We start from the raw sequence: 26184 nt of genomic DNA, 5'->3' as shown, positions 1-26184 counted from the left end.
TCAGGTATCCCAACCCTCAGGATAACTGGATCCATGATCTGGATAATGACCCCAAAAGTCATAATATTATTGCCAAATGCATGTTATCCATTTCAGTTGGGGGTAAAACGGCCAATCATTTATTCCTGGTAATCACTGAGCCCCGGTATCAGATTTACATTGGCAATGATCTAGTACATCGCTTTGCCATACACACAGATCTGGTAAATTCCACATTGTGGACCAGATTAAATGGGATCTATGTAAATTTATAGATGAACATGAAGCCCTTAAATCATCCCAGATAGTGCCATATGCAGGAAACATATTAGTACCACATGATGTACCTATACAGGTACAAAAAGGACAAAAAGAATCCTGATGCATTTATATGTTCTCTCAAATAAGATGCAACAATCAGGAATTTTGGTAAATCCTACACCAATGGTGAATATCCAGACACTGAAAACCCAAATAATTATTAATAATGGAGCCCCAAATGAAATCTCTTTGCCCCAAAACACTATAATTGGTTTGACTTTAGATTTAGCGCTGGATTGTGCCCAAGGTTATTGGACAGTCAGGATAAGTCCTGGAGACCAATGCAGACTGGCCTTCACCTTGGATAAAGAACAATATACCTGGACCCGTATGCCTTTAGGTTACATAAACTCAGGCCATGAATTTGCTGGTTCTTACATAAGGCCATGCCTGATGCTGCAGAGAGAGGAAATGTAACATATGTGGATGATATTTTATTGAAAAGTACTTCTGTTGAAAAGCATATCCAAAACCTGAGACGGGCTAAATCAGCTGAGAGAGGCAGGTGTTACAACCTCATTACAGAAAGCCCAATGGTGCCGTACCAAAGTCACCTTCCTTGGACATGAAGTGACCTCTGAAGGCCTAAATCCACAAAAGAAGAAAGTGGAGGATGTTGTGATGGAAGCGTAGGCAGGACAGGACAGACAAAGAAGATGGTAAACACACAAAGCTTTATTGAACTATGGAAGGCACTCAATCAGGGCAGGAAGGTAGAGTCCAGGTACCCAAAAAGGGGAAGAGAGGGGCCCAAAATAATTGTAATACAGCCCACGATAGGGCACTTCGGGTAGCGATGGCCCAAGCACTCAGGGGGCAGTCCAGGTAGCTATAATCTGGGCATGCAATGGGGCAGTTCAGGCAAGGGTAATCCGAGCACACAATAAGGACAGTTTGGGCAAGGGTAAGTTGGGCACACAATAGGGGCAGTTCATGGCACTCCGCAACATGCGGCTTCTAGGGACACTCACAGTAAGTGGCTTGCAGATACTCAGCAGCAGGCGGCTTCTAGGGACACTCACGGTAAGTGGCTTGCAGACACTCAGCAGCAGGTGGCTTCTAGGGACACTCATGGTAGCAGGCTTATGGGGACTCAATGGTGTCTTGGCTGTGGAGTCTGACCTCAGCACAGCTCCCACACAGCTCTCTAGGGACAACAGCAGCCTCACAGGGATTCAGAGGGGTCTTGGCTGTTGGGTCTGACCTCAGCTCAGCCCTCACACAGCTATCTTGGGACAACAGCAGGCTCATGGGGACTCAGCAGGATCTTGGCTGTGGGGTCTGGCCTCGGCACAGCCCCCACACAGCTCTCTAGGGACAACATCAGGCTCACGGGGACTCAGCGGGGTCTTGGCTGTGGGGTCTGACCTCAGCACAGCCCTCACACAGCCCTCTAGGTACAACAGCAATCAGCGGAAACTCAGCGTCTAGGGAGGGTAATGGAGGGGCTCTCGGAAAGTCCCGGTAGGGAGAAATAAGGGGGGAGTTCACGGACAGTCCAGGCAGGGGAAACAGGGGTATGGACACTCACAGTTCTGGCCGGGGTTCTTTCTGGCTCCCAGTGGTCGTTAACAGGCCACGACAACCCTCAGTACATGGCAGGTACTCCACAAAGCAGGTAGTTCTGACACACAGCAGCAACGGGTAATCCTGGCCCCAGCATATTAGGCAGCGTATTGTGGGACCCACAGCAGATATTTCTGGTGCATAGCAGCAGTGGGTGATCCTGGCCCCAGAGTATTAGGCAGAGTTGCAGTGGGTACCGGCTGTGGGGGTCTGGCCACAGCTCAGACCCCTCACAGCACCCTGTCCTGAGTGGGGGATGAACACACACCCACCTGGGTCCTGCGCCGGCCTTCTTAAGCGAGCGCAAGACACTTCCTGGTTGCTCTGGCAACGGCCAGTCCAGCGTCGGGTTGCTGGGGCAACGAGGCACGCCCCTTACTCTGGCCGCACTTTCAGGAGTGCAATATTTGTCTCTGGTGGGTGCAGAGCTCGGGAAGCCTCATGCACATGCTGCGCCCACCGGGGGGCATGTGGAGACAGGTCGGCAGTACTGCGCTGGAACACCCGGCGGGTGGTCACTTTCCCCCCATCCTGCGCAGCCTTTCTTCAAAGGGTGCATCAGGATGTGAAGAGGTGACAAGAGGTGGGGGGGAGAGGTGCCACTTCTCATCCTATGCAGAGGGTGAGGGGACACAGGGGAGACACAGGCACCGGGGGGGGGGTGGCAGAAGAGGAGCAGGCATTCCGTCCGTGACACATGTGATTAAGTGTAAAACACCCCCCAACATCAGTGACGTGAGATCATTTGTGGGTGTGATGAATTACTCACCTACGTTTATTGATGACTAGGCAGAAATCAGGAAACCTTTATTGACATTACTAAAGAAGAATATACCATGGACATGGGGGGGGCTCAGGAGCGAGCCATGAATGAGCTGACAAGGAAACTCACCCAAGCCCCGTGCCTGGCTTATCCAGAAGGAGGAAAACCCTTCTATCTGGGAACTGGATTCACAAACCTCAGTATCAATGCTGTACTGGATCACAAACCTCAGTATCAATGCTGTACTGGATCACAAACCTCAGTATCAATGCTGTACTGGATCACAAACCTCAGTATCAATGCTGTACTGGATCACAAACCTCAGTATCAATGCTGTACTGGATCAAATACAAGACAATCTGAACCAATCATTGCCTATGCCAGTAATTCCCTGTCACCTGTACACATCACATCCAATGACTGTGAGAAAGCATTACTAGCCCCAGTCTGGGCCCTTCAAAACTGTAAGTTACATTCAGGGTGAGGAAATAATAATATAACTGAACATCAATGTTTTTTGGCATCTAAATAAGCACTTCTTTGTTTATTCTTAATGCACTACTTCTCTAAGCTCTCTTTTAATAAGATGCTGGAGATAAAAAATGCAAAATGTTTACTATTGTTATTTATGTTTTTTGGCCATCAAAAGAGGCACTTTTTCTTTTTTCTTAATGCCGCACTTCTCTAAGGTCTCTGCTGGAGATAAAAAATACAACATGTTTACAGTAATTATTATTCCATGTTTTTTGGCATCAAAATAAGCACTTTTTCTTATGCTATACTTCTGTAAACTAAACTTACATCCTTTAAAAGAGACTTTACTGCAGTTACTAAAGATGCAGGAGATAAACAAAAAAATACAAAATGTTCACTCCAGGTTTAAAGCTGTAAAACTTGATATTTTGATTGCACCCGATTGATATTGCTGTGATGTTTAAATTGACATAATAAAGTTATAATTGCAGTTTTTTTATATTTTGGACTCTTTATTCTAAAGAAAAATGTAATTTTATAAGCTTTAAGGGGGTGTGGTTGGGGGCAGGGCTAGGGACAGGGTTGGGGGATGGGCTGGGGGTGGGGTTGGAGGTGGACCTGGGCAAGGTTGGGTGGGGCAACTGGTGGAGAGTAAGGTTTGTGCCTGGCTAGTAGGTCTAGACTCAAAATGGTTTATCCGGATATATACAGTATATATATGACAAGGTAGACTACTTCATGTAACATTACATCTTCATCTCAGATTGTAAGCGGATTGGATTGGCCTGTGTATGGGATTCCAGATCAAGTCATGGCAAGGTACACGTTGAGCGTTGAATATCTGGGTGTAGAGAGATCACGGGGAGGATTTGTATATCTGTTGTCACATGTTGCTGAGTTACTGATTTCTTACACGACATTTCCAGACAGTTGGATGTAATTCATTAATATTTGGAAGTAATTGCTGGCTTGTATTTCTCCCCATTATTGTGGATTAGATCATTGTACTGTTATCTTGTATTGTTTATTATTTATCATCACCTATTAGATTTCATCCCCATTTTGTACTGATTTATATTATTAATAAATATATATTTTTGCACATTATTGTGTTTTATTTTGTCTTCCAATTATCACAAATACAGAACTGGGATGTCGGTTACTTTGTGAGAATTAGTAGGGAATCTCCTTCATTCCAGATCCCGCCTGTTTCCATGAATTGTATACGGATTATTTCCTCACAGATAAAGTTCTGACAATTTGTACCGTTCTGGTGTTTTTGATCCTCAGAAATGAGATCTGCCGTCATCAGACATGATGGATTTTCAGACATCTATCCCATAGTTTGTAGACTCTATAACTCTCCTACACACTGAATCATAGACACTGATTGGGGTTATTGTACCCAAGAAATGGAGCAGAATACACCTTTGTCTACATTTATAAGGAAAGACAATTTATTTGTAAAAACAAGAAACAAGCAAAATTGGTAAAAAGTGGTGTTTAATACCACCAAAATAAATATCTATTTGTGTGAAAAAATTACAAAAATATAATTTGGGTACAATGTTGCATGACGGTGTAATTGTCATTCAAAGTGTGAGAGCGCTGATAGTTACCAGTCGGCCTGGGCAGGAATGGGGTGGAAGTGTCCGGTATACAGGAGGTAGAACCATTTTTTTTTAAAAAGACCTCCAAGTGTTTGTGAAATCTCCCACCACAAAATGTACTCAGCCAATCACAGGGCAGGACTCCATTTTTATTCTTCTCCTGCTATCAATGGCTGACCCGGTCCCACACTTCATCCATGTCTTTTGGGGCCTCTGATCTCCTTATGGACTGTTTCTTCCATGATGAAGATCAGCCATGGAGTATATCTGAGGTGTATATCAGGGTGTGCTTCTTCCCCACATGAGAGCTGGGATGTCCAGCAACATTCATCTAGAAGACATTTCCCACACTCAAGGCACTAATACACCTCCAGGGTTGTGTGGGACCCCTGATGTACAGGAAGACAGGACTTCAGTGAGGAACATTTCCCTCACTCAGGACAGGAAAGTGGCTTCTCTCCCGTGTGAGATCTTTGATGTTTATGAAGACTGGACGTCTGTGAAAAACATTTCCCACACTCAGGACAGCAGTACGGCTTCTCCCCTGTGTGAGATCGCTGATGTGTGTAAAGATTGGAAGACTTTGTAAAACATTTCCCGCACTCAGGACAGGAATACGGCTTCTCCCCCGTGTGAGATCTCTGATGCTTGTTAAGATTGGACTTATCTGAAAAACACTTTCCACACTCAGGACAGGAATATGGCTTCTCCCCAGTGTGAGATCTCTGATGTGTGCAAAGACTGGACTTCTGTGAAAAACTTTTCCCACACTCAGGACAGGAATGCAGCTTCTCTCCCGTGTGAGATCTCTGATGTGTGTAAAGACGGGTCTTCCTTGAAAAACATTTCCCGCACTCAGGACAGGAATACGGCTTCTCCCCCGTGTGAGATCTTTTATGCACATTAAGTTTGGATTTAGAACAGAAACCCTTCCCACACTCAGTACAGGAGAAGCTCTTCCCTGTTGGAAGGCCGGCCCGGCCCCGCACAGTCTGAGGTTCCTCAGGATACGAGGAATCCGATGGTCCATCTACACTGGGTGGTGCCGGATGGACATTGGAGGGAGCCGGGTTTTCTCCTGGACTATACTGTGTGGTGTCCTCATCTTCTACTTTCCAGTCTGGAGACAAAGTGAGACAATCCTCGGAGGTTTTCCTCATCTCCCGGCCATGGACTAAAATACAAAGACAAAGATTACTAGACAGGAGCTGATTGGTTCCCCCAAACCAGGACTCCGCCCACATCAGGCAGCTTGGTCTCTGAGGAGCTTACAATTCCACCCTCAAGGGAACTAGGAAATGGCTCCTCTGATCTCCTACCAGGTCATTTCTTTATTCATGGACCTTAGTCAGAGAGTGAGGAAACAACCAGAACTGTCTTTTATAGGAAGGACAGTGATGAGGGGATTATAGGACGAGGGTCCCCACCCCCTCTATCACTCATCATGACAGAGGCATGCCTGTGTTAGCAACATCACAGGAACATATGCCCAGCAATCATCTTTACAGTCATGGATTTTCTCCTGTTGCCCCTTTACTACACTTTCCAGTTCGGAACATTTTTCTTGGTAGGCTATAGCGGCCTCCATGTTTGGGTCAGATTTTTCTGTGCTGGTCAGAGGTCAGGCTCAGAGACCAGTATTTATAGAAGAAGACCAACCAACAGGATAGGTATACAGGCAGGTCACCATGACAGATGACGTAGGCTCACCTGAGGTGCGGGGTCTAAGCAGTAACCAGTATCACCAGAGCTCCAGATGGTGGGTATGGGTATTGCTGCGTGTTAGTACCAGGTCACAGTAGTAGTAGTCAATAAACAAGCCAAGGGTCAGTAACAAGTGGTTCCAGGTCAGTAGTGAAGGTACAGAAGGTAGCAGGAGAGACAAGGGCAAGATATTGGATGGAGAAGGAACAATAATCTGCCAACCAGGAAGTGCAGAGACATGGCTTAAATCAGGAAGTTCATGGGAGGAGCAAAGAGTTCAAGGTTCAGCAGAAAACACAGCAATGGATTAAGCAAAGTGCCGTCCATTATATCAGGTAGCTCAGTGCGAAGAGTTACTACCAGACACAGTACAGGTCCTGGGTTCAAGTCTAGGCTCTGACAGGTGTCTACGTTGAGCAGAGGCAATGAATTAATATTTAGCTTCCAGCTGAACCCCAGAATCTCCATAAATCCAGTCTAGATACATAAATTGTGTCTGCAGCACAGAGAAGGAAGATTATCCGAGAGAAATCCAGGAATACAGGACGGGGAACACAGCTCAGGAAAGTGACCAGGGGATTACAGGCTGATATCACCCAGTCCCCGCCCTACTCTGGACCAATCAGTGAGCAGTATGGGTGGAGGAATGGATTTAGTGTTCATGACCCACCTGTGCTGATCTCTGTAGGAGTGTCCTCCTCTATAAATGTCCCCGTTATTCCATCCTCCTCCATAGACTGCTGATCATCCCTCACATACGCCTCTTCTTCTTCTGATTTCACCTCAACTTTTATATACATCAGATCTTCACTCTAAACCAAGAGAATGAGAAATTTCACCAAATATATAAATATAAGATTACATGAAAAATCCCCACATCATCTCCACAAGTCCATGTTCTAGATGCTCCATCCCACCAACCTTGTAATGGTGAGGGATGGTGTGATTTTCCTGTGTGGAATCCCGGGAATACAGAGGACGGGGACATCTCTCTGGTGGGTTCCTGGTATTAGGTGGCTCCATCATATCCTTGTGTCCTTCTGAAAACTCCTCCATCACTCCATACTCCTCATCCTCCTCTTTATACTCTTCTTTAACATCAATATTATCATCCCCGAGGATTCCACTCTGAATATATAATAAAATGACATCAATGGTAACAATGCAGATAATGTACAGATCCTAATGATACTATCAGTGATTGGAGAATGTCCCAGAATTCCCGGCACCGCTCACCTCTCCTGTCAGCAGCTCCATCATCTTCTTGGTGACTTCTAGAATCTTCTGCATGTTGTGTATCTCAGGGTTTAGGGAGTCACATGGAGGCACTGTGATGGTCATATGATCACCTGACTTCAGAAGAGGAAATCTCTGTATTGAGGAACCAATAGGAATATCATGTTAGAATCCCAGAATCCTCCTCACCTCTCCGCTCAGGTCTGTGTTTTATTAATAGAGATGAGAGTGATGTCATGTGACCTCCCAGAATCCTCCTCACCTCTCCGGTCAGGGTTGTGTTTTATTAATAGAGATGAGAGTGATGTCATGTGACCTCCCAGAATCCTCCTCACCTCTCCGGTCAGGTCTGTGTTTAATATTAGAGATGAGAGTGATGTCATGTGACCTCCCAGAATCCTCCACATCTCTCCGGTCAGGTCCGTGTTTTATTAATAGAGATGAGAGTGATGTCATGTGACCTCCCAGAATCCTCCCCACTTCTCAGGTCAGGTCCGTGTTTTATTAATAGAGATGAGAGTGATGTCATGTGACCTCCCAGAATCCTCCTCACCTCTCCGGTCAGGTCCGTGTTTTATTAATAGAGATGAGAGTGATGTCATGTGACCTCCCAGAATCCTCCTCACCTCTCCAGTCAGCAGGTAGATGATCTCCAGGGTGAAGTTTAGTATCTTCTCAGTCATGTGACTCCGGTCCTCCTCCATCCTCATTGGTGCCATCATGTGATCTATACAGGTCTCCTTGTAGACGGATAACTTTGGGAAATGAAAGTAAGAATGATTTGGATGGTATTGGTCACACAATAATAGGATGTGGATGTGAGGGGGGAATAGGAGGGTTGATGGACATTGAAGAACTACTCCCCCCATGGGAACACGTTTAGTCTGGACTGTTTAGTGTTTACTAAATCTTCAAGGTTCCGGGACCCTCTTGACCTGCTGCATCAGAAATCCCCTTTTCTCTGTTGGGTTTGTTTGGTCTCTGAACTGGTTTTGATGAGTTTTAGATCTGCAGACAAGGAATGATAAATACGATCCTTCCTATGACCTGTTTGCTCTGAGGCAGTGCTGTGAGAATGTTGAATTGCTGATTTTTGGCTGGAGTTGCTGGATAATCAGGATAATTGGCAGAACTCCAGCTGCAAGGCTCCAATCTCCAGCAGCCTGCTGACTGACAGGAGTGATGTCACTGTCACTCTCTTCAGTAAGAGAAGGGATTGGGTAGCAGGAGGATGCTACTGGTGGAGTAGAGAGCTGTGGGGGAGGAGTCTGTTCTCATCTCTTCTATGTGTGGGTAGGAGGAGGACAGCAGGGGGAAGGGTTTGATCTCTTAGTTGCCAAGTATTCTGACATTTCCAGGACATTGTACAGAGGGGCAGTGGATTTTTGAGGTTCTGAATTCTAGTACCGGGCACTGCCAGATTCTGTGTCATGGGAAGGTATTGGACTGTCCGCCCATTAAGCATTAACCTCTTGCCGTCCACCTGCTGTTTATAAACGGCAGGGCGGTGGCAGTCCAGGGTCGGGTTGCCGTTCATAAACGGCACCCGCCTTTTCTAGCTGTGCGCGCTCCCTGGGAGCGCGCGCCACCGCGATCCGGTGCCCGCTGTGTCCTCCGGACACAGTGAAACACCGATTGTCGGACGGGACCTCTGTACGAGGTCCTGATCATGTGATCACTGAATGGCGAATCAGTGATCACATGCAAAGTAGTAAGGAAGATGTCACTTGTGACATCATTGCTTACTATGTGTGAAATCTGTGAATGATCACAGAGGTCACATGGTACAGGGCTATTCACAACAGGCTTGTACCATGTGACAAGCTGTGACCACTCACAGCTCACTCAGTAATTCTCAATGACTGCAAGAATGCAGACAGAGAGAAAGAGAAATTATTGCTTTTACATCCTATATGGGTGTAAAAGCAATCAGTGTAAAAAAAAAATCTTCATCACCCTCCACAAGTAGTACAGTGTCACCATGGTGACAGTGTACTGCTAGGGTGACAGTATGTAAAAAAAAAATAAAAATAAAAAATAATAATATAAAAAAATAAAATAAAATGTAAAAAAAAATGTTTAAAAATTATAATTTTTGGTTATAAACTAATTTGGATTTTTTTTTTTTACTAAAAAAATAACGGAATAAATTTTGGCTAAGATTTATGATGAAATATTATTTATTTGCAAAATTTTATTTAAAAAAACACTTTTTTTCAAAATTTTTGAACTTTTTCATTTACATAGTAAAAAAAATAAAAATCCCAGCGGTGAATAAATACCACCAAAATAAAGCTTTATCTGTCTCAAAAAAATGGTAAAAAATTCATATGGGTACAGTGTTGCATGACCGCGCAATTGTCATTCAAAGTGTGATAGCGCTGAAAGCTAAAAATTGCCCTGGACAGGAAGGGGTAAAAGTGTCCGGTCTGGAAGTGGTTAATGCTATGCAAACAGACCTCCCCAAGGACCAAGTGTCCTTCTTTGTTCTATTTTGTGTCTTGCTATATATTTGTTGACCAGTGAGATGGTGAGGTGAAGAATCCCTACACGTGCTGGCAGGAGTTCTTTAAGGAGGTCAGAAAAGTAAGTGAAGGTGGGGTGGGAGGACCATCAGAGACCAAGAGTTCCTATGAGCCCTAAAGCCCCCTCTTACCTCAGAGCCTTGCAGCCTGAATACCCCCTCAGAGGCCCCCACAGTCCTTCAGCCCCACTAACCTCTCAGAGTTGTTCAGCCCTATTACCTCCTAACAGGCTCCCAAAGTTCTTCAGTTACTCCTCCTCCTCAGAGGTCCCAGAGTCCTTCAGATGCAGGAAACCCTCAGAGGATCCAGAGTTCTTTAGTCCCACTACCTCCTCAGAGACCCCTCAGTCCTCTACTTCCCTCAGTATTTCCCTCCCTCTGACACCAATGATGGAACATATTCTTCATGGCCGGCTGGGGAATGTTTTCTTCCTCCTGAGCAGCAATGTAAGGGGCTCTATGCTCCATACTCCTGACCCCGGCACTCCATCATTGTGTTGGCTGCATAGTGTAATGATTGCCCATTGGCTGCCTGTGTAGTGTCATCATTGCCCTTTGTAGGCCATGTATGGTCAGGATGGTCCTTGTCTTGTCTATTTATTGTCAGTGCTGTTTGTTTAGAGGACCATATTACTAGAATTTATCTCCACAATGAGGAGAATGTTCCGGCCCCGGAAGTGGGGGAATGTTCTGCCCCTGAAGGGGTTCATCTGGGTTCCCACACTATATATGTGTGTATCATCATCTGCTGGAGATAAAAGACATCACAGTGACTATGGAGGAAGAGGACGGACATGACTATGGAGGAAGAGGACGGACGTGACTATGGAGGAAGAGATAGGACGTGACTATGGAGGAAGAGGACGGACGTGACTATGGAGGAAGAGGACGAACAGGACTATGGAGGAAGAGGACGGACGTGACTATGGAGGAAGAGGACGGACGTGACTATGGAGGAAGAGGACGGACGTGACTATGGAGGAAGAGGAAGGACGTGACTATGGAGGAAGAGGACGGACGTGACTATGGAGGAAGAGGACGGACGTGACTATGGAGGAAGAGAAAGGACGTGACTATGGAGGAAGAGGACGGACGTGACTATGGAGGAAGAGGACGGACGTGACTATGGAGGAAGAGGACGGACGTGACTATGGAGGAAGAGGACGGACGTGACTATGGAGGAAGAGGACGGACATGACAGGGGTTACTGGGTGTAAATAGAAAATAATGTCTTATTACCTCCTCTGCTGCCACTTCTGGTAACGTCTCTTCTCTACTTCAAAACCACTTGGAACTTCCTGCCTGACATCACTTCCTGTCTGTACCTGACATCACTTCCTGCCTGTACATGACATCACTTCCTGTCTGTCTTCCATAGAAACTTCCTGTCTGGGTAGAAGTGAGATCCCCACCTTGAGGAGCTCAGAGGAACTGCAACCCCAAGAAACATCTGTAAGGCTCTGTTCACACCTTTTTAGTTTGCTTTTTGTTCTTTTCGCAGTTCATTTTGCATTTTTTATGTGTTTTTGATATGTTTGTAAGGGAGAATGTCACCAGCACACCGAGGATCACCAATATGGGTCCAAAGGTTTTAATGAACGATCACATAGTTACTGCAAGGCAATGTTTTGGAGTCTCGCAGGACCCCTTCATCAGGCATGTGACAAAGGGTCCTGCGAGTCTCCGAAACATTGCCTTGCTGTAACTATGTGATCATTCAGTAAAACTTTTGGCCCCATATTGGTGATCCTCGGTGTGCTGGTGACATTCTCCCTCGCTGATTCTGTTCGGTTCAGATCGACGGTCGCTGCAGCACCCACTTATACAAACCGCCATTTTTAATGCAGGAACGTTTGGATTGTACACTTGCATTTTGATACGTTTGTGATACCTTTGTGGCACATTTCGTGTTTTGTTCAGTTTTATTTTTTTTTCCAAAGTCATTTTTTTTTGCTGGGCACAATAAAAATGCAAAAATGCACAACCATGCATTTCAGCAAATTCTCCATAGAACTCGGTTGTATCAAAAATGCTGACCCTTTCCAAAAACACAGCAGTTGAAAAAAGCCTAGATGTGAACATGGCCCATAGGAAACCATATTTAATGGACTGGAGTGTGTTTCTGAAAACAAAAAGTACTAAAAAACACATTGGTGTGAACAGCCTGAATAATCACTCCTGTAAAATATCTGCCTTACACGGCTACCAGGGAAACTCAAATATAACACACAAGCAAGAGAAAATATAATTCTAGCTCTTATGTAGCCAATGATTTAACAAAGATATTTTATTACATATAGAAAATACATTAAAACAGATTCCCTCTGAAATCAATCTTTTTGGTGAAGAAAATGTAAAATGATTCTTTAAAGCAGGGCTTGAAAAAGCAGCTCGCCCGCTCGCCAAATACGAAGGGAAATCCTTGTGTGGCGAGCACAGATGGAGCTCCAAGCCTCATTGTGAAGCCGAGTTCCAGTTTCCAACTTCCGGTTTCCGACTTCCGGCTTCTTCTTTGGCACCGTCATTACACTGGCAGTGCCGCTGAGGGGACAGGTGCAGGAGAGGTCTGCTCTCCTCCGCTGGGAGGAGACACCCGCACTCCACTGCCGCGGGGGGTCTCGAGGAGAGGTGAGAGGTCCGCTCTCCCCCGCTGTGGGGGACACGAGGAGAGGCCCGCTCTCCACCACCTTGGGGGAAACGAGGCCCGCTCTCCACTGCCTTAGGGGACACAAGGCCCGCTCTCCACCGCCTTGGGGGACTTGAGGTCCGCTCTCCACTGCCTTGGGGGACATGAGGCCCGCTCTCCACTGCCTTGGGGGGACACAAGGCCCGCTCTCCACCACCTTGGGGGACATGAGGCCCACTCTCTACCACCTTGGGGGACACAAGGCCCGCTCTCCACCGCCTTGGGGGACATGAGGCCCACTCTCTACCACCTTGGGGGACACGAGGCCCGCTCTACACCACCTTGGGGGACACAAGGCCCACTCTCCACTGCCTTGGGGGACATGAGGCCCACTCTCTACCACCTTGGGGGACACGAGGCCCACTCTACACCACCTTGGGGGACATGGAGCCCACTCTACACCGCCTAGGGGCACATGGAGCATGCTCTACATCGCCTTGGGCACACGAGGCCCGCTCTACACTGCCTTGGGGGACATGAGGCCCACTCTACACTGCCTTGGGGGACACGAGGAGAAGCCTGCTCTACACCGGCGTGGGAGACACTTGAAGGAGAGACCCACCAACACTGCACATCCCTACACCCACCAGCTTAAGGTAAATTACATTAACTAAATTTACATCTTTTAAAAGAGACTTTAGTTACTAAAGATGCAGGAGATAAACAAAAAAATACAAAATGTTCACTCCAGGTTTAAAGCTGTAAAACGTGATATTTTGATTGCACCCTATTGCTATTAAGCTATTGCTGTGATGTTTAAATTGACATAAAGTTATGTTATAACTGCAGTTTTTTATATTTTGGACTATTTATTCTAAAGAAAAATGTAATTTCATAAGCTTTAAGGGGGTGTGGTTTGGGGCAGGGCTAGGGGCGGGGTTGGGGGCAGGGCTGGGGGTGGGGTTGGAGACAGACCTGGGCAAGGTGGGGTGGGGCAAATGGTGGAGAGTAAGGTTTTTGCCTGGCAAGTAGGTCTAGACTCGAAATTTTAAGCCCTGCTTTAAAGTATAAAAATATACATCAATCCTCTCATAATGAAAATGTTAAACAAAGTACAGGGATAGAACAATCCTCAGAAGGGAACATGTAGGATGACAGGAAAGGCTCCTGACTGGTGAGATCCTCCAAACATAATGATGACATCCATGAACTGGAGCGAGCTCGTTGGGGTGATAAAGCCAATCTGGAAACACTGTGTAGACGTTCTCCAAGAACTCAGCACACTCCAGGTGTGGAGAAAGTCTCCAGGTGGGTTTAGCCTGTCATTTATCATAGATACAAACACACTGTAACCGGGATGGATCACTATGCCATTTGCTTTCTTTTTTAGTCTGCTGGCATAGCTGTGTCCAAATTCGATAGATCTGTACCTATGATCCGCTGTGCTTTATTTCTCCTCCTGAGACCGACACTTCCTATCCTCCATCCTACAGCCATCATACTACACTGCAGTGTGGATGGGAAGAATACTCTCCATGGTGCAATGATAGAAACTGACCAGAATTCCTGGACACCAAAACACCAATCATATGAATGTGGAACTCTTTGGTGTAATCCTCTTTGGACATACTGCAAAACGTTCTGCAATGCCTTCTCTTCTCACCTTGGAACTCCTATCTGAAGATATCCACCTGTAAACTTGTACACAAAGGGCATTGGCTCTGTCAAAGATCTGCTGAACAACACTTACATAACAACGTTTCAGGATCCCAGCCTCACTTATTTTCAGGACCAGAAAGACTTCTACAAATTCCTCAGAATTAGACATATGCTACCTCACCTGCACTGGTGTGAGAACACTCAGCCCATGGGCCTCATAACACTCTTCAACAGCTCTACACCTTCCAGCTCCCATCTCTCTACCTTCTACCACCTACTCCAAAAACAAACTCATACAACCAAACTCCCAACGATGGGATTCTGAAGCTCTAATTCTCTATCTTTTGAAAAAAAAAACAATATTTTCTCATTTCTGTTATAAAAAATATCCAATTAAGTCAAATTTCATCATAAATTTAGGTCAAAATGTATTTTGCTATAAGTCTTTGTTAAAAAAAAAAATCCAAATAACTGCATATTAATTGGTTTGTGTGAAAGTTATATCATCTACAAACTATGGGATAGATAATGGAATTTACACAGCTTTTACTTTCTGACTGCCATCACATTTCTTGAGGTGCTAAAATACCAGGATAGTACAAACACCCCCAATGAGCCCTTTTCAGAAAGAAGACACCCTAAGCTATCTGCTGAGAGGCATGTTGAGTCCATGGAAGATTTTTTTTTTTCCTTTTTTTTTCTCTTACACAAAATTGTCACTTAAGTGATATATTTCTCACACAAGCCATGGGTATATGTGGAATTACACCCCAAAATACATTCTGCTACTTCTACCAAGTATGGGGGTACCACATGTGAGACTTTTTGGGAGCCTAGCCACATACAGGAACCTGAAATCCAATAACCACTTTGAAAGCCTGAAAGTGCACAACTTCCTCATTTCACTTCCTCACTACCTATCACAGTTTTGGAGGCCCTGAAATACCAGGATAGCACCAACCCTGACCCCATATCTGGCACGCTTGCTGGGGAAAAATTGTTTGAATGCAAGGTGGCCATAAAAATTAATGAGGGATTCATCATCGCAGATTTTTTGCTGGGGAGTATACACATCTGCACATTTTTGGTTGAGGTGATTTATGAAGGGCCTAATTTTGTGGAGTCAGTAAAATTCAGGGTCACCCCGAGGAGATGTCGTTGAAGTGCATAAAATGCAATATCTTCTCATATCTATGCCTGGCCATGGCAGCAGAGAACACGAGAATATGATGAATCGGGTCTGTGGACCAATACAACCGCAATTCATTTTTCTTAGTAATGCCCATGTTGAGGTTTAGGTCCAAAAAAACCTAAATTGGGAAACCGTAATGGGTTTCCATGCAAATAGTCTGGCAAGGTTTGAATTTGGGTTGGTGGCGATAAACTGTTGTGCATATAAATTGCTTTGATCCACAATTAATGCATACAGATCTTCTGTGAAAAACAGCTCCAAAAAATCAAGGGGAGGAGTTAAATTTGCTGTTTCCACCTGAATTCTGGGTTGGGCAGTGAATTGGGGAAGTACGGGTGCTGCAGAATGTGTGGGCTGCCAATCGGGATTTGCAGGCACATCCGGAAGGACACTAGGAGCTCTATGGGCCTGTGTGCGAATTCTTGGTGGTTGTGGGACAATACTTGTGCTCGCCACCGCACCAGCTTGTACTGCACTTATGGGACTCACCATGTCACCAAGTCATACTGCAGTGCTGGTATGTGAAAGACCAGGATGTACTAGGCTGCTGGTGATCGCCAGTTCACCAAAAGGTAGAGTGGCACTAGTACTGGCACTCTGCTGCATATGAGAGTAATCATGAGATTGTACCACCTCAGCAACCTGGGAATGGGGTCGGGTATGCCTGACCTTGGCAGGGACCTCTTCTCCATCGTCTGAGCTATCTGTCAGGGTGCCGCTGCTGTCTACAGGTTCATATTCTGATGTGGATTGTGTCAGGGAGGCTTCCCCTTCACTCTCACCTGACATGCTCAGAATTCTGTGGCCTCTTCACTAGTGTAGCTTTCGTTGGACATTTTGGCCACTAAATTTATAGGTACCTAGCGTGACTCCCGGGAAAATAGAGCACCTGGATGTCAGGGACTGCTTGAACCGCTACAAAAAAATTTATTTGCAAGTGCAAGCAGAGATCAGGTCTGATTCTGCAAACACTACGGTTTTGTGTGCAATGTATGAAGTGACAGTTACTGACACTGCACTTGCTGGGGGAGAATAGGGGTTAAGCATAGGGGATAAACGCAGGTGCTGGCAGGTGCCGGGGCTGATCCCGCTAACGCTGCATTTTTGGGGACACTATACTAATGTGAATGCTGGTATAGTGCTGATCTGATCAAAGATATTGATCCATTCAGACACTATACTAGCAATGGAGGTTTATTGTGTATGAGTGTGTTCTGGGCAATCAAGGGGTTAAATGTGATGACTGGTGTAGTGACGGGCAATCTGACACCATCTGGGAGGGATGCTAACTGACACTAACGCTATGTGAAGTCGCTGGTGACACTAATACAGTGATCAGCAAAAAATCTGTACACTGTACTAATGACACTGGTGACAGGGCAGCGAAGGGGTTAACTGGGGGGGGATCAAGGGGTTAAATTTGTCCTAAATGTGATTTTACTGTGTGTGTGCAGTGTGTGGATCTGCTTTCTTCTCTCTCTGGGATGGAATGTGCTCAGAGAGAGAAGATTTCATCATTTCCTGTACCTGTGTAATGTAAACAAAGGTACATGAATATCTCTGATAGGGCAGGGATCGATCATCAGATCCGAACATCACTGGCCTGAACATGATGATTGATCGGTCAGGAACTGAATCACGGCAACAGCAGGTTGGTGCGTGCATGCATGCCTCTGGTCACCGCGGGAGCATGAACCATATATATATACATGATTTTGCACAGGGGGTCCGCCCTGTGGCAGTATTTCTATTATAGGGTGAACTTAAAGCGGTTAAGGAAAGCACAGTGCTGTATTTCTATTTATTGACATTTTTGCACATTTATATGAGTATGTTTAGGTGTGGGCAGAGTTGTTTTAGTTGAATTCACTGTTAAGTTGGTTTATTGATTGTTGATCACCTTTTTTAGCTGTTTATAAATATGGACACAGGATGATCTCTGATTCTGTACAGGTGATCAGCAGGTCCAGGCCAGAAATCATGGGCCTGGACCTGATAATCGGCTTGTGTTGTACTGAATGACAGCACAGTCAGGGCGGTGGGCTCACACGTGTACATGTACTGTATGTGATCTGGAACAGAGGGGCTGCCCTGCCGCAGTATAAGTGTGGTGGTCGGTCCTGAACTGGGTAAAGTCAGATTGTTTGCCGATGATCTTTTACTTACTTTGGTCCAGCCCAACACCTCCCTGCCAGTCCTATTCTCTGTACTCCATCCTTTCCAATGCAGCGCTCGCCTCTTTAAAACAGAATGATAGTTTCCTTGGCCCACCTCCTACCTGGATTATTTGGGCATTCATCTCCCTCGCTCGTACAACACACTCCATGAGGCCAACTACATCCCCACTTTCAAATACTTGAGAGTCCTACTTCTGTCCTGGACTCATCTTCACCTCTCCTGGATAGGGAGGATCACTGATGGAAAAATGACAATTTGATCAAAACTCCTTTACTTATTCTGTACTCTTCCCCATCCCCACCCCCACCGTTCCCCATCTCCTCCTATACTCTGAAATCTTTTTAAAATCAGGTCTTGTGATTCAACTGAGCAGACAAAGGGCCACGAATCCCAAGACATGCTATGTATATACATAAGGAACAAGGAGGTTTGGGTGTTCCAAATGTTACTAAATATTTCTTGGTGCCCAGATTACCCCACTAACCCCCCTTTACACCACAATACATGGCTCCTTATGGGCTGACTTAGAAGCATTGCTCTGTTCTCAAACTTCTCACCATTCACTCCCATGGAGTCCTCCTAAATCCAGACCTACGTCTATCAGCCTCTTGATGGGTCACACACTCTGCACTGGGGACTCTAATAAATATTCCAGCAACTTCATATCCCCTCACTTACCTCTCTGTCCTCTTTTGGGTGATCCTACAAAGCTCCTCAAACGGTTACAAACATTACTAACCTGCCACCTTCCCAGGAACCCTTGGTTCATCTTATGGCATTTAAACCCCCCAGACCTCACAAGTTACCAATTTAAAATTGGCTATAAATGTTCTACTAGCAGCAAAACAAAGACTTGGAAACAAGAGCTTGGCCCCCTCGTGGAAGTCCATCTTAGCAAAGATGTCGTCTAAGAAAGATGCCTAATAAGAAATTCTTAGAAACCTGGGCCCCGTGTATACATTACACTCACCCCTCCATGTCCCCTGACACCTACACACTGCTATAGGCATTGAGGCCCCAGGTTTCTGGTAAGGGGGTCCCCAATGTCCTCCATCTGTTCTTCATCTTACCATCTTGTTCTATTTCCTTCCCTCTTCCTTTTCTCTCGGCCCCCTGACCTGGGAGGCCTTGGTTACTGGGTATCTTGCCTATCCTCTGTGCAGGACCCGACTCTCACACCCAGTCCAAGAGTGTCTCCCAAATTATGGATAACTCAAGATTTCCCCTCCCCCTCATTTTATTCTCTTCTCCTTCCCTAATTATCCTCTTGTTGTCATTCTTACAATGTGTATGGTTACTGTAAACCCGATCTTGTAACACGCCGCGCTCATTGATCTTTATATCCATCACTTGTATTCTCTTGTATGATTTACGGATGCACGCTGGAATTGTTTTCATGGGTTGGTTACTTCTGAACATTTGTACGAGTTGCACAATGTATCCTACAAAACTTCAATAATAAAAACTTACTGCAAGTGAAAGTTAGTTGGACAAATGTGAGGAGCATTTCCCCGCCGAGATACATTGTGGCCATCATTTATTTTACACAATGATTTCCTATGATGGTCAGCTCCATCTAGTGGCCTCAATGCAGTATTTTCCTGAAATCCCTCTGTGATATGGGGGTTTGTTAGCTCCTGTGGTAGATGTTTGTAAGTGAGTCCACGTCAGTCAAGACTTGCGGTTTATCGGCACGGCAGCCCACTTTTATTAAGAAGGAAAATGAAAGTCTTTACACCATAAGGTTTCCCACGCAGGGGATTGTCCAGCTTTGTCAATACATCAGATCACTGAAAATGCTAGCTCACCTGGCTACACTTCAGCAGCACCACTGATCTGTACACTGGTCCCCAGACTAGGACTTCTTCAGGATTACTCAGCCTTGGTTACAGCACCTCACTACACAGGTCTACTCCTGGCCTCTACATAGGGTTCCCCAGCCCCCCTCAAGCTTGATCATTCCTCCATTGACTTCTGGACTCCCTTCACCCTCATGGACTCCCTCCACCCCCCTGGACTCACAAGCCACTTCAGGTCCCCCAGACTCTTGGAGCTGTCCTGACTTTCCCAGTCCTTGGGCAAGGAATCCCACCTCACAAGGGATGCAGTCTCCAGCAGGAACCCCCAGCTCTCCTGACAGGGTCCTGTCTCCAAATGGCAGCAGACCTGGCCTATAACAATCCTGCCCACCTATGTACTCACAAAGGCTGCAGGCATCTAGCAAAGCCTGGACATGGGACTGAAGGTCTTGTCCCCACCAAGAATCTCTGGAACCTTCAAGCTCCAGGTCCCGACCCGGAACTACCAAATCCATTGACAACCTAGAACACAGTTTTCTCTGCTCACAAAATACATGTTGGAGCTTCTCAAACAGCAGCCAGGAGGACCGGGTGTCATTGTCACAGTGGCAGGACCTCACACTTCCACACCTCCATCAGACCTCCAAGTGTTTGTGAGAGCTTCTGCTAGAACATTGACTCCATTTTTATTCTTCTCCTGCCATCAATGGCCGACCCGGTCCCACACTTCATCCATGTCTTTGGGGGCCTCTGATCTCCTTTCAAACTGTTTCTTCCATGATGAAGATCAGCCATGGAGTATATCTGAGGTGTATATCAGGGTGTGCTTCTTCCCCACATGAGAGCTGGGATGTCCAGCAACATTCATCTAGAAGACATTTCCCGCACTCAAGGCACTAATACACCTCCAGGGTTGTGTGGGACCCCTGATGTACAGGAAGACAGGACTTCAGAGAGGAACATTTCCCTCACTCAGGACAGGAAAGTGGCTTCTCCCCCGTGTGAGATCTCTGATGTCTGGAAAGATGGGACTTCTGTGAATAACATTTCCCGCACTCAGGACAAGAATATGGCTTCTCCCCCGTGTGATATCTCTGATGTATAACAAGTTCTGATTTGTATACAAAACATTTCCCGCACTCAGAACAGGAATATGTCTGCTCCCCTGTGTGGGATCTCTGGTGTGTATAAAGATGGGACTTCAGTGAATAACATTTCCCACACTCAGGACAGCAATAAGGCTTCTCCCCTGTGTGAGATCTCTGATGTTTGTGAAGATTAGAGTTATCTGAAAAACATTTTCCGCACTCAGAACAGGAATACGGCTTCTCCCACGTGTGAGATCTCTGATGACTGGAAAGATAGGACTTCTCTGAAAAACATTTCCCACACTCAGGGCAGGAATATGGCTTCTCCACCATGTGAGATCTCCGATGTCTTTGAAGATTGGACTTCTGTGAAAAACATGTCCCGCACTCAGGACAGGAATATGGCTTCTCCCTCGTGTGTGATCTCTCATGTCTGTGAAGACAGGACATATTTGAAAAACATTTTCCACACTCAGGACAGGAAAGTGGCTTCTCCCCTGTGTGAGATCTCTGATGTTTGAAAAGATTGGACTTCACTGAAAAACGTTTCCCGCACTCAGGGCAGGAATACGGCTTCTCCCCTGTGTGACATCTCTGATGTGTGTAAAGATCAAACTTCTGTGAAAAACATTTCCCGCACTCAGGACAGGAATACGGCTTCTCCCCTGTGTGAGATCTCTCATGTGTGGAAAGATCAGACTTCTGCAAAAAACATTTCCCGCACACAGAACAGGAATACGGCTTCTCCCCCGTGTGAGATCTCTGATGTCTGTGAAGACTGGACTTCTTTGAAAAACATTTCCCACAATCAGGACAGGAATACGGCTTCTCTCCTGTGTGAGTTCTCCGATGTGTGTAAAGATCGGACTTCTGCAAAAAACATTTCCCACACTCAGGGCAGGAATGTGGCTTCTCCCCTGTGTGAGATCTTTGATGTGTGTAAAGATTGGACTTGACTGAAAAACATTTCCCGCACTCAGGACAGGAATACGGCTTCTCCCCCGTGTGAGATCTTTTATGCCTATTAAGATTGGATTTATAACGGAAACATTTCCCGCACTCAGTACAGGAGAACCTCTTCCCTGTTGGAAGGCCGGCCCGGTCCCACACAGTCTGAGGTTCCTCAGGATAAGAGGAATCCGATGGTCCATCTACACTGGGTGGTGCCGGATGGACACTGGAGGGAGCCGGGTTTTCTCCTGGACTATACTGTGTGATGTCCTCATCTTCTACTTTCCAGTCTGGAGACAAAGTGAGACAATCCTCGGAGGTTTTCCTCATCTCCCGGCCATGGACTAAAATACAAAGACAAAGAGGATTACTAGACAGGAGCTGATTGGTTCCCCCAAACCTGGATGTGGTATACTTGGACAGAGGGGTGGCGATGGACGTGGTATACTTGGACAGAGGGGTGGCGGTGGACGTGGTATACTTGGACAGAGGGGTGGCGGTGGACATGGTACACTTGGACAGAGGGGTGGCGGTGGACGTGGTACACTTGGACAGAGGGGTGGCGGTGGACGTGGTATACTTGGACAGAGGGGTGGCGGTGGACATGGTACACTTGGACAGAGGGGTGGCGGTGGACGTGGTACACTTGGACAGAGGGGTGGCGGTGGACGTGGTATACTTGGACAGAGGGGTGGAGGTGGACATGGTATACTTGGACAGAGGGGTGGCGGTGGACGTGGTATACTTGGACAGAGGGGTGGCGGTGGACGTGGTATACTTGGACAGAGGGGTGGCGGTGCATGTGGTATACTTGGACAGAGGGGTGGCGGTGGACGTGGTATACTTGGACAGAGGGGTGGCGGTGGACGTGGTATACTTGGACACAGTTCCCCACACATGGCTAATGTGTAAGGTAAAGTCTATGGGCTGGAAAATCTGAATGTAAATGGATAGAAAACTGGCTAGAAGATGGTATTCAGAGAGTAGTGGTTAATTATTCATACTCTGAATGGTCTGGGGGTGTCAATGGTGTACCCCAAGGTTCAGTGTTATTAGTGGGGTATCCCAAGGGTCAGTGTTATTAGTGGGGTACCCCAAGGTTCAATGTTGTTAGTGGGGTACCCCAAGGCTCAGTGTTGGGACCCTTACTTTGTAATCTATACGTACGATATGGTGTCGGGGATCTCAGTCTTTGCAGATGACACCAAGTTGTGCCGGGGAATAACGTCCTTACAGGATGTCTCCAACTTACAAGCCGACCTCAATGCTCTGTGTAATTGGGGGGCTATGGGGCCAATGAGGTTTCAAGTTGATAAATGTAAGGTTCTGCACTTGGGTGGAGCTAAGAATATGCATGCATCATGCATACTAGGGGGGTACAACTGGGGGGGGGGGTCAATGATGGAGAAGGATCTGAAGAGGACAATGGTGGAGAATGATCTGGAGGAGTCAATGGTGGAGAAGGATCTGTGGGGGTCAATGGTGAAGGATCTGGGGGACAATGGTGGAGAAAGATCAGAGGGGGTTATGGTGGAAAAGGATCTGAGGGACAGTGTTGGAGAAGGATCTGGGGGGCAATTGTGCAGAAGGGTCTGGAGGGGTAGGGGTCAGTGGTGAAGAATCTGGGGTGGTCAATGGAGGAAAAGAATCTGGGGTTTCTAGTAGATCACAAGCTCAATAATGGCATGCAATGCAAAACTATGTGTTCTAAAGTGAGCAAAATCCTCTCTTGTATTAGGAGAGGTATAGACTCCAGAGAGAGAGATATCACCTCCCCCCCCCCCCCGGTACAAATCATTCAAAACACCTCATGTGGAATATGCAGTTTAGTTTTGGACTCCAAATCACAAAAAGAACACATAATTTAATACATAAGGGGGGATATGATCTCCATGTATAATACATAAGGGGGGGATATGATCTCCATGTATAATACATAAGGGGGGGATATGATCTCCATGTATAATACATAAGGGGGGATATGATCTCCATATATAATACATAAGGGGGATATGATCTCCATGTATAATACATAAGGGGGGGATATGATCTCCATATATAATACATAAGGGGGGATATGATCTCCATGTATAATACATAAGGGGGATATGATCGCCATATATAATACATAAGGGGGATATGATCTCCATGTATAATACATAAGGGGGGGATATGATCTCCGTGTATAATACATAAGGGGGGGATATGATCTCCGTGTATAATACATAAGGGGGGGATATGATCTCCATGTATAATACATAAGGGGGGGTATGATCTCCATGTATAATACATAAGGGGGATATGATCTCCATGTATAATACATAAGGGGGGATATGATCTCCGTGTATAATACATAAGGGGGGATATGATCTCCGTGTATAATACATAAGGGGGGATATGATCTCCGTGTATAATACATAAGGGGGGATATGATCGCCATATATAATACATAAGGGGGATATGATCTCCATGTATAATACATAAGGGGGGGATATGATCTCCGTGTATAATACATAAGGGGGGGATATGATCTCCGTGTATAATACATAAGGGGGGATATGATCTCCGTGTATAATACATAAGGGGGGATATGATCTCCGTGTATAATACATAAGGGGGATATGATCTCCGTGTATAATACATAAGAGGGGATATGATCTCCATGTATAATACATAAGGGGGGATATGATCACCATGTATAATACATAAGGGGGGATATGATCTCCATGTATAATACATAAGGGGGGATATGATCACCATGTATAATACATAAGGGGGGATATGATCTCCATGTATAATACATAAGGGGGGATATGATCTCCATGTATAATACATAAGGGGGGATATGATCTCCATGTATAATACATAAGGGGGGATATGATCTCCATGTATAATACATAAGGGGGGGTATGATCTCCATGTATAATACATAAGGGGGGGTATGATCTCCATGTATAATACATAAGGGGGATGTGATCTCCATATATAATACATAAGGGGGATATGATCTCCGTGTATAATACATAAGGGGGGATATGATCTCCATGTATAATACATAAGGGGGGGATATGATCTCCATGTATAATACATAAGGGGGGGATATGATCTCCATGTATAATACATAAGGGGGGATATGATCACCGTGTATAATACATGAGGGGGGATATGATCTCCATGTATAATACATAAGGGGGATATGATCACCATGTATAATACATAAGGGGGGATATGATCTCCATGTATAATACATAAGGGGGATATGATCTCCATGTATAATACATAAGGGGGGATATGATCACCATGTATAATACATAAGGGGGGATATGATATCCATGTATAATACATAAGGGGGATATGATCACCATGTATAATACATAAGGGGGGATATGATCACCATGTATAATACATAAGGGGGGATATGATATCCATGTATAATACATAAGGGGGGATATGATCTCCATGTATAATACATAAGGGGGATATGATCTCCATGTATAATACATAAGGGGGATATGATCTCCATGTATAATACATAAGGGGGGATATGATCTCCATGTATAATACATAAGGGGGATATGATCTCCATGTATAATACATAAGGGGGATATGATCACCATGTATAATACATAAGGGGGGATATGATCACCATGTATAATACATAAGGGGGGATATGATCTCCATGTATAATACATAAGGGGGATATGATCTCCATGTATAATACATAAGGGGGGATATGATCTCCATGTATAATACATCAGAGGGGATATGATCTCCATGTATAATACATAAGGGGGGATTGCTGTAGGAAAGTCCTGGATTATTTCTTGGATACACAGAATATAACTGGATATAACATTTATAGGGAAAGTTGATCCAGGGAATATCCGATTGCCTCTCGGGGATCAGGAAGGAATTTTATCCCCTGCAGGAGCAGATTGGATCGTGCTTTGCTTGGATTTTGCCTTTTGGTGGATCCACTGTGGGTGTAGGATTATAACCATTTTTAATGGTTCAACTAGATGGAATGTCTTTTTTCAGCCAGACTAACTATGTAACTATGTAGGTCCCACACCGCTGCCTCCCATCTCCTGAGACTGCACTCAGTTACTTGGGTCTGAGACACTACAGACATATCCCTCCACCCGGCACAGCCAGCAGATAACAGAGCAAGGAACCCTGGGGGAAATGTTCTGTCAGAGATCTTACTAGACCCGGACATGGGGCAGAAGATCAAAAGCACACACCCCAGGTGCCTACGTCTAGTATCACTTATGGTGAAAATCAACATTTTGCTGCCAGCTGAACCCCAGAACCTCCATAAATCCAGTCTAGATACATAAATTGTGTCTGCAGCACAGAGAAGGAAGATTATCCGAGAGAAATCCAGGAATACAGGACGGGGAACACAGCTCAGGAAAGTGACCAGGGGATTACAGGCTGATATCACCCAGTCCCCGCCCTACTCTGGACCAATCAGTGAGCAGTATGGGTGGAGGAATGGATTTAGTGTTCAT

The 26184-nt window shown here is 45.6% G+C and overlaps 2 protein-coding genes across 2 annotated transcripts; both read right to left on the bottom strand.

Moving 5' to 3' along the window:
• Window positions 1–5087: 5087 nt before the first annotated feature.
• Window positions 5088–7775, bottom strand: LOC149460697 (uncharacterized). Its single transcript, XM_089679347.1, has 3 exons — window positions 7339–7775; window positions 7088–7229; window positions 5088–5887 (listed from the first exon to the last, which is right to left on the bottom strand). Exons 1-3 carry the CDS (start codon window positions 7471–7473, stop codon window positions 5145–5147), a joined length of 1020 nt encoding a protein of 339 aa, XP_089535473.1. The 5' UTR covers window positions 7474–7775; the 3' UTR covers window positions 5088–5144.
• Window positions 7776–19510: 11735 nt separating this feature from the next.
• Window positions 19511–25958, bottom strand: LOC149460696 (uncharacterized). Its single transcript, XM_089679374.1, has 2 exons — window positions 25915–25958; window positions 19511–21896 (listed from the first exon to the last, which is right to left on the bottom strand). The coding sequence occupies exons 1-2, from the start codon at window positions 25956–25958 to the stop codon at window positions 20600–20602; spliced, it is 1341 nt and encodes a 446-aa protein (XP_089535500.1). The 3' UTR covers window positions 19511–20599.
• Between the last annotated feature and the right edge of the window lie 226 nt (window positions 25959–26184).

Source organism: Staurois parvus, unplaced genomic scaffold (assembly GCF_062004578.1).
Source record: "Staurois parvus isolate SC_StPar_1 unplaced genomic scaffold, SC_StPar_1.0 ptg000222l, whole genome shotgun sequence".
Taxonomy (NCBI): Eukaryota; Metazoa; Chordata; class Amphibia; order Anura; family Ranidae; genus Staurois; species Staurois parvus.
This window is presented reverse-complemented; position numbering and strand designations above follow the sequence as displayed.

Coding starts and splice junctions, on each gene's coding strand:
- LOC149460697 (XM_089679347.1), bottom strand. CDS start 7,473: ATGGAGGAGTTTTCAGAAGGACACAAGGATATGATGGAGCCACCTAAT. Junction 7,230..7,338: donor CCATCCCTCACCATTACAAG/GTTGGTGGGATG, acceptor CTCTTGGTTTAG/AGTGAAGATCTGATGTATAT. Junction 5,888..7,087: donor TCCTACAGAGATCAGCACAG/GTGGGTCATGAA, acceptor TTTGTATTTTAG/TCCATGGCCGGGAGATGAGG.
- LOC149460696 (XM_089679374.1), bottom strand. CDS start 25,958: ATGTTGATTTTCACCATAAGTGATACTAGACGTAGGCACCTGGG. Junction 21,897..25,914: donor ACTAGACGTAGGCACCTGGG/GTGTGTGCTTTT, acceptor GGCTCCCTCCAG/TGTCCATCCGGCACCACCCA.